Raw genomic sequence first — 12,131 nt, 5'->3', positions numbered from 1 at the left:
TATATTACAAAGCGGCATTTAAAATAGTAGGTAATGCACATTATAGAATAATTTGAGAGATTGGCTAGTTAACCACTTATGAGGGGAAAGTGGGTTCTCTGCTGTATGCCTTACACAAAAATAAATTGTATTTGTAATAACAATATAAGTGTAAAATATAAAACTGTTAGAACAAAATGAGGGAAAATATTTGTATAATATTAGGAGAAGAAAAGCTCTATTTTTTTTTTTGAGATGGAGTTTCACTCTTGTTGCCCAGGCTGGAGTGCAATGGTGTGATCTTGGCTCACTGCAACCTCTGCCTCCCGGATTCAAGCAATTCTTCTGCCTCAGCACCCCGAGTAGCTGGGATTATAGGCATGCACCACCACACCCAATTAATTTTGTATTTTTCGTGGAGATGGGGTTTCTCCATGCTGGCCAGGCTGGTCTCGAACTCCTGACCTCAGGTGATCCACCCACCTCGGCCTCCCAAAGTACTGGGATTACAGGCGTGAGCCAGCACACCCAGCAGAAAAGCTCTTCTAAGCATGACAAAAGACAAGAAAAATAAAGAACAAGTTAAACTTTACCTAAGATTTATAAGTACAGATTTATACAATAAACCAAGCTGATCTACAAACACAAATAGAAAGTATTGCAAAATATTTTATAGGCAAAGTGTTCATATATTTCATATTCAAAGAGAGCCTGTAAATTATTATTGTTCATAGTAATTTACTTCTTAATTATCAGTAGTAATAATAACCAACACGTAGCAACTGTAACATACAAAGCACTTAACATATTTTTATCTATTTAATGCTTTGAGCAACTCTTATAGATACTATTGTTACTTACTCTCCTCTCCCTTTTGTAAATGAGGAATTTATCTGAAAAAGATTGAGTGATGTGATTGGAGTGAAGCTGGAACTCATATTTGGACTTTTCTGAATCTAGAATCTATACTTTTAAGGTCTACATAATTGAAAAGTAAGCAAAGGATAATTTATTAATGAATTTTTCACAAATATTTTGAGCACACATTTTTTTCTGAGTTGCCCATATATGAAAAGCAACGTTCAACTTCATTTACTTACTAAAATGCCAGTGAATAAAATCAGTTTGCTCTCCCCAACTTCCAATGCTTTCAGTCTTCCTCAAAAGCACTACTCATCCAGGCGCGGTGGCTCATGCCTGTAATCCCAGCACTTTGGGATTCCGAGGCAGGTGGATCACATGAGGTCAGGAGTTTGAGACCAGCCTGGCCAACATGGTGAAACCCCATCTTTACTAAAAATGTAAAAAATTAGCCAGGTGTGGTGGCGGGTGCCTGTAATCCCAGCTACTCAGGAGGCTGAGGCAGGAGAATCACTTGAACCTTGGAGGCGGAGGTTGCAGTGAGCCGAGATGGTGCCATTGCACTCCAGCCTAGGCAATAAGAGCAAAACTCCATCACAAAGGAAAAACAAACAAACAAACAAAAAGCACTACTCACCTAATAACTCAAACCAAGTTACCTTTCAATCCAACATCTTCCTTCATTCCTATTCCCGTATGACTTGTTACCAAACTTGGATAGATGTTATCTCCTAATAGCACTGAACACTTCCTAACTCCCTCCACCCCTTTTGCTACCACCCTGGCTCAAAGCAACAGTGATTGCCTCCTTGCCGCTCTTCATGTCCTGTTCTGGTTTTGCTCCGAATGCCCACAGAGCAGTCTCTAAAAAAACAAAATTCTGCTGACAGATCTGGTTTAAACACCCCAAATGGTTTACATTCCACTTGGAATAAAATCCACTTCTTTAATAAGAACTTCCATGATTGGGCACTTGTGTATGTTTTCGTTCATTCTCTCTCTCCCTCTCCCTCTCTCTCTTGCTTTTTGATTCCTTAAATATGCCATGCTTATTTCCACTTACAGAGCTTCAAAATGTTGTTTTCTTCTATCTCTTGGCTAAAGACTTGTCCTGTTTAGTGCTCAATCTTCAGTGCCTAAGAAGAGTGAGTGGCAAATAGTAGATACTTAGTAAATACTGGTTAAATGAATGGGTTGATTAATGAATGAAGGAAGGAAGGAGATGACATATCCATCAGTTGCATAGCAGGGATTAAAATGGTTAAATACTCCATGTTTATGAGAATGTAGGTATAGAATTATTGTTAAGAATTATTGTTAAGATTTCTTATAGAGAAAATTATGGTATAGCTGTCAAAAATTAGACTAGGAAGTAGACTGAAAATTAATACATCAAATGACCAATTTGTGACACACCCAGTTACCCAAAATCAACTCAGTTCACCTAAATTCAATACAACGTTGTCAATTATTGAGGATATTTTCCTGAAAGTTTTATTTTTTTTGGATCTCTGCCAGATCCAGTTGCCTAAATTTTTGGAATGTCAGTTTTATGTGTGGTTCACATTTTAATTGCTATTTCTCGACGCTTGATCTTGTATTTGGGAATGGCAGATTCTTCCTTTATTATAGTTAGCTATGTTGTGGTTGTGGGGGGATAGGCATCCTGCTTTCACTCCCACATTGGCCTCTACACCTGCCTCCACCAATGGCCACTGAACAGTTTTGGCCAATGTCCTAGATCTGGTTTAGGAAAATTGACCGACGATTTCCCAGATTAGCATTTAGTGATTTGCTCAAGGTCACCACAGCATGTTGGTAGCTAGAAAAGAATAGAGATCTCATAACTCAGGTTCTTTAATTTTTAAGACTCAAACTTATTAAAAACATATTAATTGCACAATGTCATTTAAGATAGAAGGAGGCAAGGGATATACCTAATAAAAGTAATATGACAGCTCTCACTATGTAAATTCTTGTCTGGTTCAAAATTGTCCTAAATTAGGAATACAACTGGCTTTTTAAATAGCAAATGTATTAGAAAATCAGAATATTTGAATTTTAGAGTTAGACCTTAACAGTTGGGGAAAAATACAAATGGCTCCTGAATGCAGTTATTTATTACTAGCCCTGCTATGAAACCCTAAAGGATACCTTTCTGTCACTCCTATTTTGCTGCTATTTATATCCATTTTGAAAAAATATTTCCATTCAGATTTTGAGTTCTCGGTGGGTATCTTTTGCCTTTACCTTTTGCTTGTCACTTGGAATTAAAAGGAATGTGTATTAGAAAGTAAATAGAAATGCAAATGGTAAGTTGAGTAGGAGAAAACAGTTGAAGGTTGTTTGTTTTTGTTTTCTTAAGAAATAAAACAGCTGGTTATTTATTTCTAACATGCTAATCAAATAAATAGAACTCATTCTTCCTTCGCATCCCCTGACTGGGGTTAATAACCAATGGGCTTTAGGGATTCTATTAGCTGTGCTATAAATAATTCAGTTAGCCAAGTTATGCAAAACTGGCACATTCCCCCACACCAGAAAATGCACATTTCCTTCCTGTTGTGTTTTGGGGTCCCTCTGCAAAATCATCAAGATCCAAGCCAAACTCAGACTAAACAAAGAGCCTTTCGAAAAAAAGGCAGTTGTGGTAAATTAAATTGCACAGCTATGAGATCAAATGATTTTATCATCATTCTCAAAAGAACCCACTCAGCACAGGTGTGAATGAGCCATTCTTTCTGGAAAATACATCCATCTTCATTGTAAAAATCAGTGAAGGTGAAACGCAGGAGGCATTTTCTTCTCTGGGACGTTCACCACTTGTGTTTCCTCATCTCAGGCTTTGATAAGATAAGAGTCCAGAGCCAAAGGAGGCATGAAAACCCTAACACTTCAGGACCCTCAAGCAAGAAGAATGGGAGCAATAGAAAGGGGAGTGAAGAGTAACAGGAAATAAGATGCTCATTTAAATTCCTTTAGTTTACATCCTTCTCCCTATTTTACCAGTCTCTGGCAAAGAATATACAATGTCCTTAGTATTAGAATATACAATGTCTAGGTGATAGACTAATTTATAACTGGGTAGAATAGGTTTCTGACCAATAGGTGTAAAAAAAAAAAGAGTTTTTATTTCTCCTTTAGGACAATTTGGCTTGAAAATGTTAACCAAGAAAAAGAGCACTTTTCCTTCACTTCTCAGCCTGAATTTTCCACATCCATGGTGGTTTCTTTTTCCAAACTGTTCCTTAACATTTACTAGCATCTGAACTTCCATTCCCGATTCCAGGGCACTTCAAGCCATCCAAGATATCCAAAGAGAGGCCCCAAAGTTGTTAAATACGAAAACCGACATTCAGCTGGGTGTAGGTGGGGTAAATGGACTGTGGGGTATAAAAAGTGTATATGGGAAGGGAAAAGTGAGGTGTAGAGAACAGACTGTGAGCTGGAGGATTCGGAATCTACTGTCGTTCTAGTGATCGCTGGCCAGGAGACCTTGGCAAGTCACCTATTTCTTTGTAAAAAGGTTTTGCAGTCCGGAAGTGAGGATTATAGTAATTTTGCTCTCCGAGTGTGGTGAGGTGAGGAATGCCCTGTCTAACTGTGGCTGTGACGTTGACGTTTGGGCACTCAGCAGCCTGGAGGAACACACTTATTGGCTCTTGTCTTCCAGATCACTATATGCAGGTGCTTGTTTGTCAGCATGAATGTGTGAGGGAACTTGCCACCCGCCCTGGCCGCCTCTCACCCATCGAGAATTTTCTTCCTCTGCACTATGATTACCTACAGTTTGCCTACTATCGAGGTAAAGCGTGGATCATCCGTGAAGACTTCTTGGGGGGTTGTGGTTCATCATTACAGACATCACATTTTTGTAATTGAGTGTTCTGACTTCTTCAGTTTATTATGAAAGCAATAGGAATTTATGCATTTCTTCTCTCCTTAGCTGCAGGACAAGAAGAGCAGAAGGGGATATCACCAATGGGCAAAGTACAAAATTTAATGCTGTGATAATTTACTGAAAATTATACTAGATTGACATTTTGCATGATTTTTTAGACTAATGTTTTTAAAACTCAATTTAAAAGGAACTTTGCAAAATCCTCCTCCTTTCCAAAAACAAAACATTATTTATTTTCCTGGTGTTGATGGCACACAATGAGTCATGTGCTAAAGTCATAAACAGTGAATCAAAGATGAGAGAGTTGCTTAATTTTTATCATTCTTTTTAAAAATCAGAGTCATCTCAGAGTATATATATATATATATATATATGTGTGTGTATATGTACTTATACACACATACATGCACACACACACACACACACACATATATATACACACATACATATATTGTAAATTTCCATTAGAAGAAATACAATGTTGTGACCTATTTGAAAACAAAGCATACAGACATTTAAAATTTCCCTTGTAATAGCTAAATATTTTATAATGAAAAGTTTATATTGGAAACATCCTTGTTAGTTCCTTTTAGTAGTTTGCTACTGTTGGATTTGCTATAATTGTATAGTGAAGGATTTGAGGGGCTTCCTCCAGAACATCTGGGACTCTATGAAGGGCTTTGCATTGAAGTACCAGTTTACCACAAACTGCAGCAATGAAAAATAACATTTTAAAAGCACTTATGTTACTCATACATTATATATAAAAGGGTACATTACTGTTGCAAAGATCACCTTCAGGATGTTTACTTAACCCAAACTCAGTACAAAAATCAGAATTAACTCTTACAATTCTGCTGTTTATATGTGTTAAATAATAAAAGTTGTCAACAAACATCTTCGGATAGAAACTTGACGATTTGCGTAAAACGACTAGCACCAAAGCAGAGCAAAGGTAATAACTTTTGAATACTTGAAATCGTGTCTTTCCTTTTATCTGTGACTGTTTCTGCTTTCTCTGCTGAGCCTCAGTTTATCTTCCCTCTTATTCGTGTTTAATGCTGACCTCTGTAGACATGTTGATGGCCTCCCTTTAAAATCCTTTGGACAGACCTAGGCTGACTCTAATGCTGCAACTCCTTTGTCTTTCAGTTGGTGAGTATGTGAAAGCCCTGGAGTGTGCCAAAGCCTATCTTCTGTGCCATCCGGATGATGAGGACGTGCTAGAAAATGTGGATTACTATGAGAGTCTGCTGGATGATAGCATTGACCCAGCATCCATTGAGGCCAGAGAGGTGAGACCAATGTTTTGAAAAGAAATTCTTTTTTTTTTTTTTAAGACAGAGTTTCGTTCTTGTTGCCCAGGCTGGAGTGCAATGGCGCATTCTTGGCTCACCACAACCTCTGCCTCCCAGGTTCAAGCGATTCTCCTGCCTCAGCCTCCCTAGTAGCTGGGATTACAGGCACATGCCACCACGCCCGGCTAATTTTGTATTTTTTTTTAGTAGAGATGGGGTTTCTCCGTGTTGGTCAGGCTGGTCTCAAACTCCTGACCTCAGGTGATGCGCCCGCCTCGGCCTCCCAAAGTGCTGGGATTACAGGTGTGAGCCACCGTGCGTGGCCTGAAAAGAAATTCTTGATTCTGCATGTGTTCTGGGGAGAGTTGATAAAAATATAACACTGGTCTTAAAGATATCTAACAATTTAGCAAAGGTTCTAGAACTCAGTTCTTTCAAACTTTATTTATGCCTGAAGCACATTTTTATTCATACATGTTAGCGTGTGAAAGTATGTTGAGATGGGGCCATGTCTTGCAGCTCTGAATATTTGTTAGCTCATTTGTGACTATCTAATGAAAATATTGCCACCTGAACATTTATCGTATCTCTTACCTGTTATTTAAATAAAAAATGTCTGTCTTTACTTCTTTTTCTCTAGGATTTAACAATGTTTGTGAAACGTCATAAGCTGGAGTCTGAGCTGATAAAATCAGCTGCAGAAGGTCTGGGGTTTTCATACACTGAACCGGTAAGAGGAAAGAGGAAATGTTTATTAAAATAATGATTCAGTGGAATCCTTTTTATGTTTTTATTACCTGCCTCCATTTTTGCCATTTACCTCAAAAAGCTAAGATTTTATTGCCCTCCTTGAGGTAAAAATTGGGGGTAGGAGATATTTACTCAATATATCTGATGAACTTTATTTATTTATTTATTTATTTATTTATTTATTTTGAGATGGAGTTTCACTCTTGTCGCCCAGGCTGGAGTGCAGTGGCGTGATCTCGGCTCACTGCAACCTCCGCCTCCTGGATTCAAGCGATTCTCCTGCCTCAGCCTCTCCAGTAGCTGGGATTACAGGCACGCTCCACAATGCCTGGCTAATTTTTTTTTTTTTGTATTTTTAGTAGAGATGCTGTTTCACCATATTGGTCAGGCTGGTCTGGAACTCCTGACCTCAGGTGATCCGCCCGCCTCAGCCTCCCAAAGTGCTGGGATTATAGGCGTGAGCCACCGCACCCGGCCATCTGATGAACTTTAAAAGACTAATGGATTTCCACATCAGTCATTCCACATTAACGAGGTCCAAAGTCAAAAGCAAATCTATTGGGTAAAAGTATTTTGTGTATGACTCATTTGCCCTGGGAGTGTTTTATTTTCCTAAATTCTGGATGTGGTGTTTTAAATTTTTCTTTTAATCTTGTATATTACCTAAACATTAAAGAGAATTCAAAATATCATCAGTCACACTCCTACCACCCATCATGCTGACTTCACTTTTCCATGTTGTCTTCTAATCATTGTTGATATGAAGACATATCTTTTGCAGAAACATATACTATGGTATAAAGAGATTTGTATTCTTTTATTTAAGAAGATACCATAAGAAATTTCTACATTTGTATAGCTTTAAAAGGTATTTTTAGACACATTTTAGTATCTAAAAAGTAGATAGAATTTAGAATTTTAGATAGGTAGAATTGACGTACGATAAATAAATGAACTCTTCTGCTGAACACTTTAATTATTTCTGATTTTTGAATTATACATAACGTATTAAGCATTTTTTCTCTATTGAACTATGTCCTTAAAATAAATTCTTAAGAGTGGAATTATTCTGTCATCAAAGGATATAAGGTTTTAAATTTCTTGAAACTAAATTGCTTTTCTAAGAGAATTCTCTTAGAAATTATTTATTTATTGTTAATTTATTTATAATTATATGTCATTATATATGGTTACTAGGAGAATAAATAATTCTCTTGGAATTATTTATTTGCACACTATTTTAATACTAACACTATCTCATGTGGGAAGATTTAGTGACTAATCTAAAGTCTCATAGCTCACAACAGATTGAACAGGCATTTGAATCCTGGTAATGCATAACAGTACCATTTTACCACAAATTTATCAGCAATAAGAAATAACACTTTAAAATCACTTTTATTATTTATATATTATGTATGAAATAGTACACCATTTTAACTTGTAATTTTTTGATGACCAGCAAGAATAAACCTTTTCACATATTCACAAAAGAAGAGGAAAAGCCATTTTTCCTCTTATTTTAATTACTTGGGCAATGGGCTTTATTCATTTATCCATTGGTTTCTATGTAAGTTCTTCAAATGATATACAAGTTAATACATTGATAAAATTATTTATAATATGTCCATTTACAACCTTTTTTCATTTCTTTCTTATGCCATGTTTTTATAGGCACACTTTTTAAAATGAGTTAATTTTAACGTACTTTTCCAATATAACACCTTCTAATATATTAATATTTATATCAGGTCTTACTTATTATTCTTTAAAAATTATGTTATCCAAGAGACCTTAAAATATGTTATTTACTAATTTCATGATCTATACAGGTGATTACTCAAGCTCCATTTTGTTTGCTTGTTTTATTCAGAAAACGTAAAGAAGTTGAACTGAATGATCTTTCAAATGTTTTTCTGCCACCAAATTCCAAGTCACTTTCTTGGACAAAAGGGTGGATATCTAGCCTAATTCCATGCTATTTAAAAAATCGATTTGTATTTCATTTTGTCCTTGCCAAATCTCCACTAACTTTAGCCTTCCTTTTCATTAATCTATAAAATATAAATATATTGTATTTTTACACAATATGCAAAATTCCCAAATTATAGATCTTTTGAATGTTTTGTGCATATTTTATTTTACCTTAATTCTGTAAGTGATGTTTTAGTGACAAAATTACTGCATTTTTTTTTTTACTCGATTCAAAACAGAACTATTGGATCAGATATGGAGGACGACAGGGTGAGAATCGGTAAGTCCATTCAGAACGCGAACTGGTTTTTTATGAGGAGAAATATTTAGTGTCATAACCTATCATAGAGAAATGTAGCTCTATGAAACAGGCAAGGAGAGCTAATAAAATAATTCTAAGCTGCGAATTAGGAGCTCTGCATCCAGGTCCCAGCTCTTCCTGCCACGTGTTTGTAACCTTAGGTAATATATCTTCTGCTTTCTGGATCTCATGTTTTTTTTACAGAAAAAAAAAGGGTTAAATCAGGTGCTCTTTATGTGCTAACATTCCATGATTCCAAATCTGAGAAGGTTGGATACTGGTTTTGATTTATTAACAGGAAAACTAGGAAATGGGTTTTTTGATGGTGAATTCCCTTACTGTATTTACTTGAAATAATGAAGTTCAGAAAGTTATACTAAAATAGGTAAAATATTAGGTGTCACTAACTGAATCAGAAATCAAGAAAGCTCATTATTATTATTATTTTTAAATTTTATTATTATTATACTTTAAGGTCTAGGGTACATGTGCACAACGTGCAGGTTTGTTACATATGTATACATGTGCCATGTTGGTGTGCTGCACCCATTAACTCGTCATTTAGCATTAGGTATATCTCCTAATGCTATCCCTCCTCCCTCCCCCCAAGCAAGCTCATTATTTACAATGACAAAAGTCAATTTACATCTTTTAAAAGGACTGAAACCCAGAAGGTTAGAAACACCTGCTTGAGATCACATGGTGCAGCTTATTCATTTTCAAATTGGAAACCTGAGGCCGTGACAAGGCAAGCAACTTGCTTAGAGTCTCATCACAAAGGAAGGACAGATCCAGATCTTCTTGTTTGGAATCTTGAAGTCTTTCACTAGGCTTCAAAAACTCAACCCTTGGGTGGCATAAAATTATTTCAAAAGATCCAAGAATGTATATACACATTTGGATTTGATTTTTACGTATATAAAGAACAGCCTGCCATCATTTGTGTGGGTTTGCAAATGACAAACCTGTGCCTTCTTTTCACAATAGTCAAGCACTACTACATTATGACATAATTTGTTTCAATTCAATAATTGTTCAATGATGCACTCCATGTTCCAGGCCCCACTGGACACTCTGAGCATTATAAAGATGCTCATGATAATTTTTTTACTACTTGAGATTAGAGTCTAATCTGAAGAGAGTTATGTTATGCATACAATTAATTGTAATAAAGGTTGCTAAGAAGATTTAGAGGAGTGAAATAAGGCAAACTCACTGAGGAAACAGAGAACTTCCTAGAGGCAGTGACATTTAATTCGACTTTAAAAGACAGGTGAACTTGTTTACAACAAAACACACAATGTAGAGTCACGGACTACCTAGGTAAAGTATTCTTTGCCTTTGAACATTGTTATTCAATGACAAATTGCCATTTTAAATTTTTTCAATGGGTAGGGTTCCTTCAGGAGTGAACGTAGAGGGAGCAGAAGTTCATGGATTGTCAATGGGAAAAAAGCTATCACCCAAGATAGATCGAGACCTGAGAGAAGGTAAGTAGCTGTGCACTTTACTCTATAAAGGAGGGGAAGGGGAAGATGGGGCTTGACCAGTTCTTTTCCAGATCAAGGAAGAACCCACTCTCTCTAGAAAATAAAGAATAAGACTAAGCTACTACACTCCCTAATAGTCTGAAAGCAAGACTTAAAAAAAAAAAAAGTCTTAGTTTTGTGTATTATTACCATAGGTTTTCAAAAAAAGAAAAGAAAAAGCCTCCAAATTCACTCCCTCATTTGTTTCCCAAGGAAACTTGCATGGTCATCACCATTCTCAGAATCCCGGAGGCTTAGCAATTTCCTATGGTTTACTTCTGTTACACAGTCAGTAAGAGCTAGGTAGTGTGGGACAGACTGTATATCAGAGGAACTTGGAGAGGAGACCCGCCACATGGGATATTAGATTAGTTAACCTTAGATGCTTGAAGCACATAGATCTGAGCAGGGCCTTTAGAGAAAGCAGAATGTAGTAGGATGCATGGATTTAGAGGGAACCATTCTAGTGGTTAAAAGAAACGGAGCAAAGGCACAGAGACGAAGCGAGCGGAACATTATGTGCCTACTTGTGTAAGATGAAAATTAGTAGAGACACAGGTGGAATGTTGCCAAAAACAGTTTTTAAGTAGAGCCAAGCATTGTTATATTAATAAAAACTATTAGCAATAGTAATACTAACAGCAGTAGTAATTCTTAACAATTATTATTTCTATATGTTTTATGATTTCCCAGCAAATTTGCACACAATTTATTTGCATACTATTTTAATACTAACAGCATCTCATGTGGGAAGATTTAATGATTTCTCTGAAGTCTCAGAAGCTCAGAACAGGTTGAACAGGCATTTGAACCCAGACATTTGACCAGAAATCCCATTTTCTCTTCTTCGCCTGCTGCATGAAACAGAGAATTGTGTAGATATCAAAAATGTATCACCTATTGATTAAATAATTGCAAGACGAGGCTTTCAAAGCGCTGCATTGGGAAGCTGTACAGTACTTCTTTCCCCAGGAGACCTTGTCAGCACATTCCTCTGATTTGAAAACTTTTGGCTCTCTACAGCTCTCACATTTCTCATCCCTTTCCTTCCTTGGCTTCCAAGTCAGTTTGAACCAGTAAACAGGATAATATGCTCATCTAATCTGACCTGGACCTCAGTTTGCAGCCACAAAGCCCAAGCTGTTTTACAAATGCCAGAGAGCTTCATGGTCAGCCAGAGTTCATGTTGCCTTTTAGGCTGAGAAATCACCCAGGAAGTTCATGCCAATAAGCCAACACATTGCTGTAAATGTTTGGGAAACTCCAGGACAGTTGCCAAATTTCAAAGCATTTTTTTTTCCCTGGCTACCAGGGAATCTGGTGTCCAGCAGCTGACTAGTAGGTTAATAGAAGAGCAGAACAGAAGGCTACATGTGGTAGAGAAGGATCATGATTAATTGGGCTACCCAAATCTACCATTTCTACAGAATTGTCTAGGATGAAGTGGCTAATGGATTGTAGGATGGAATGTTTTCTGGGCACCTACTGGTCTGAAGGAAAAAAAAAAAATTTTACCTACCGTACTCTCATATTCAATA

At 36.7% G+C, this 12,131-nt stretch overlaps 1 protein-coding gene across 1 annotated transcript in view; it reads left to right on the top strand.

The window, feature by feature from the left end:
• The window catches only part of P3H2 (prolyl 3-hydroxylase 2), a 175,626-nt gene that overhangs the window by 138,336 nt on the left and 25,159 nt on the right, over positions 1–12,131 (top strand). Inside the window, exons 4-8 of the mRNA XM_030822980.1 lie at positions 4,514–4,645; positions 5,894–6,036; positions 6,680–6,769; positions 9,003–9,043; positions 10,460–10,554. Coding sequence (XP_030678840.1) covers positions 4,514–4,645; positions 5,894–6,036; positions 6,680–6,769; positions 9,003–9,043; positions 10,460–10,554 — 501 coding nt within the window. The remainder of the gene's footprint in view (positions 1–4,513; positions 4,646–5,893; positions 6,037–6,679; positions 6,770–9,002; positions 9,044–10,459; positions 10,555–12,131) is intronic.

The sequence above is a fragment of the Nomascus leucogenys genome, chromosome 11 (genome assembly GCF_006542625.1).
Source record: "Nomascus leucogenys isolate Asia chromosome 11, Asia_NLE_v1, whole genome shotgun sequence".
In the NCBI taxonomy this organism is placed as follows: Eukaryota; Metazoa; Chordata; class Mammalia; order Primates; family Hylobatidae; genus Nomascus; species Nomascus leucogenys.
The sequence above is the reverse complement of the archived record's forward strand: the minus strand, read 5'-3'. Positions and strand labels throughout refer to the sequence as shown.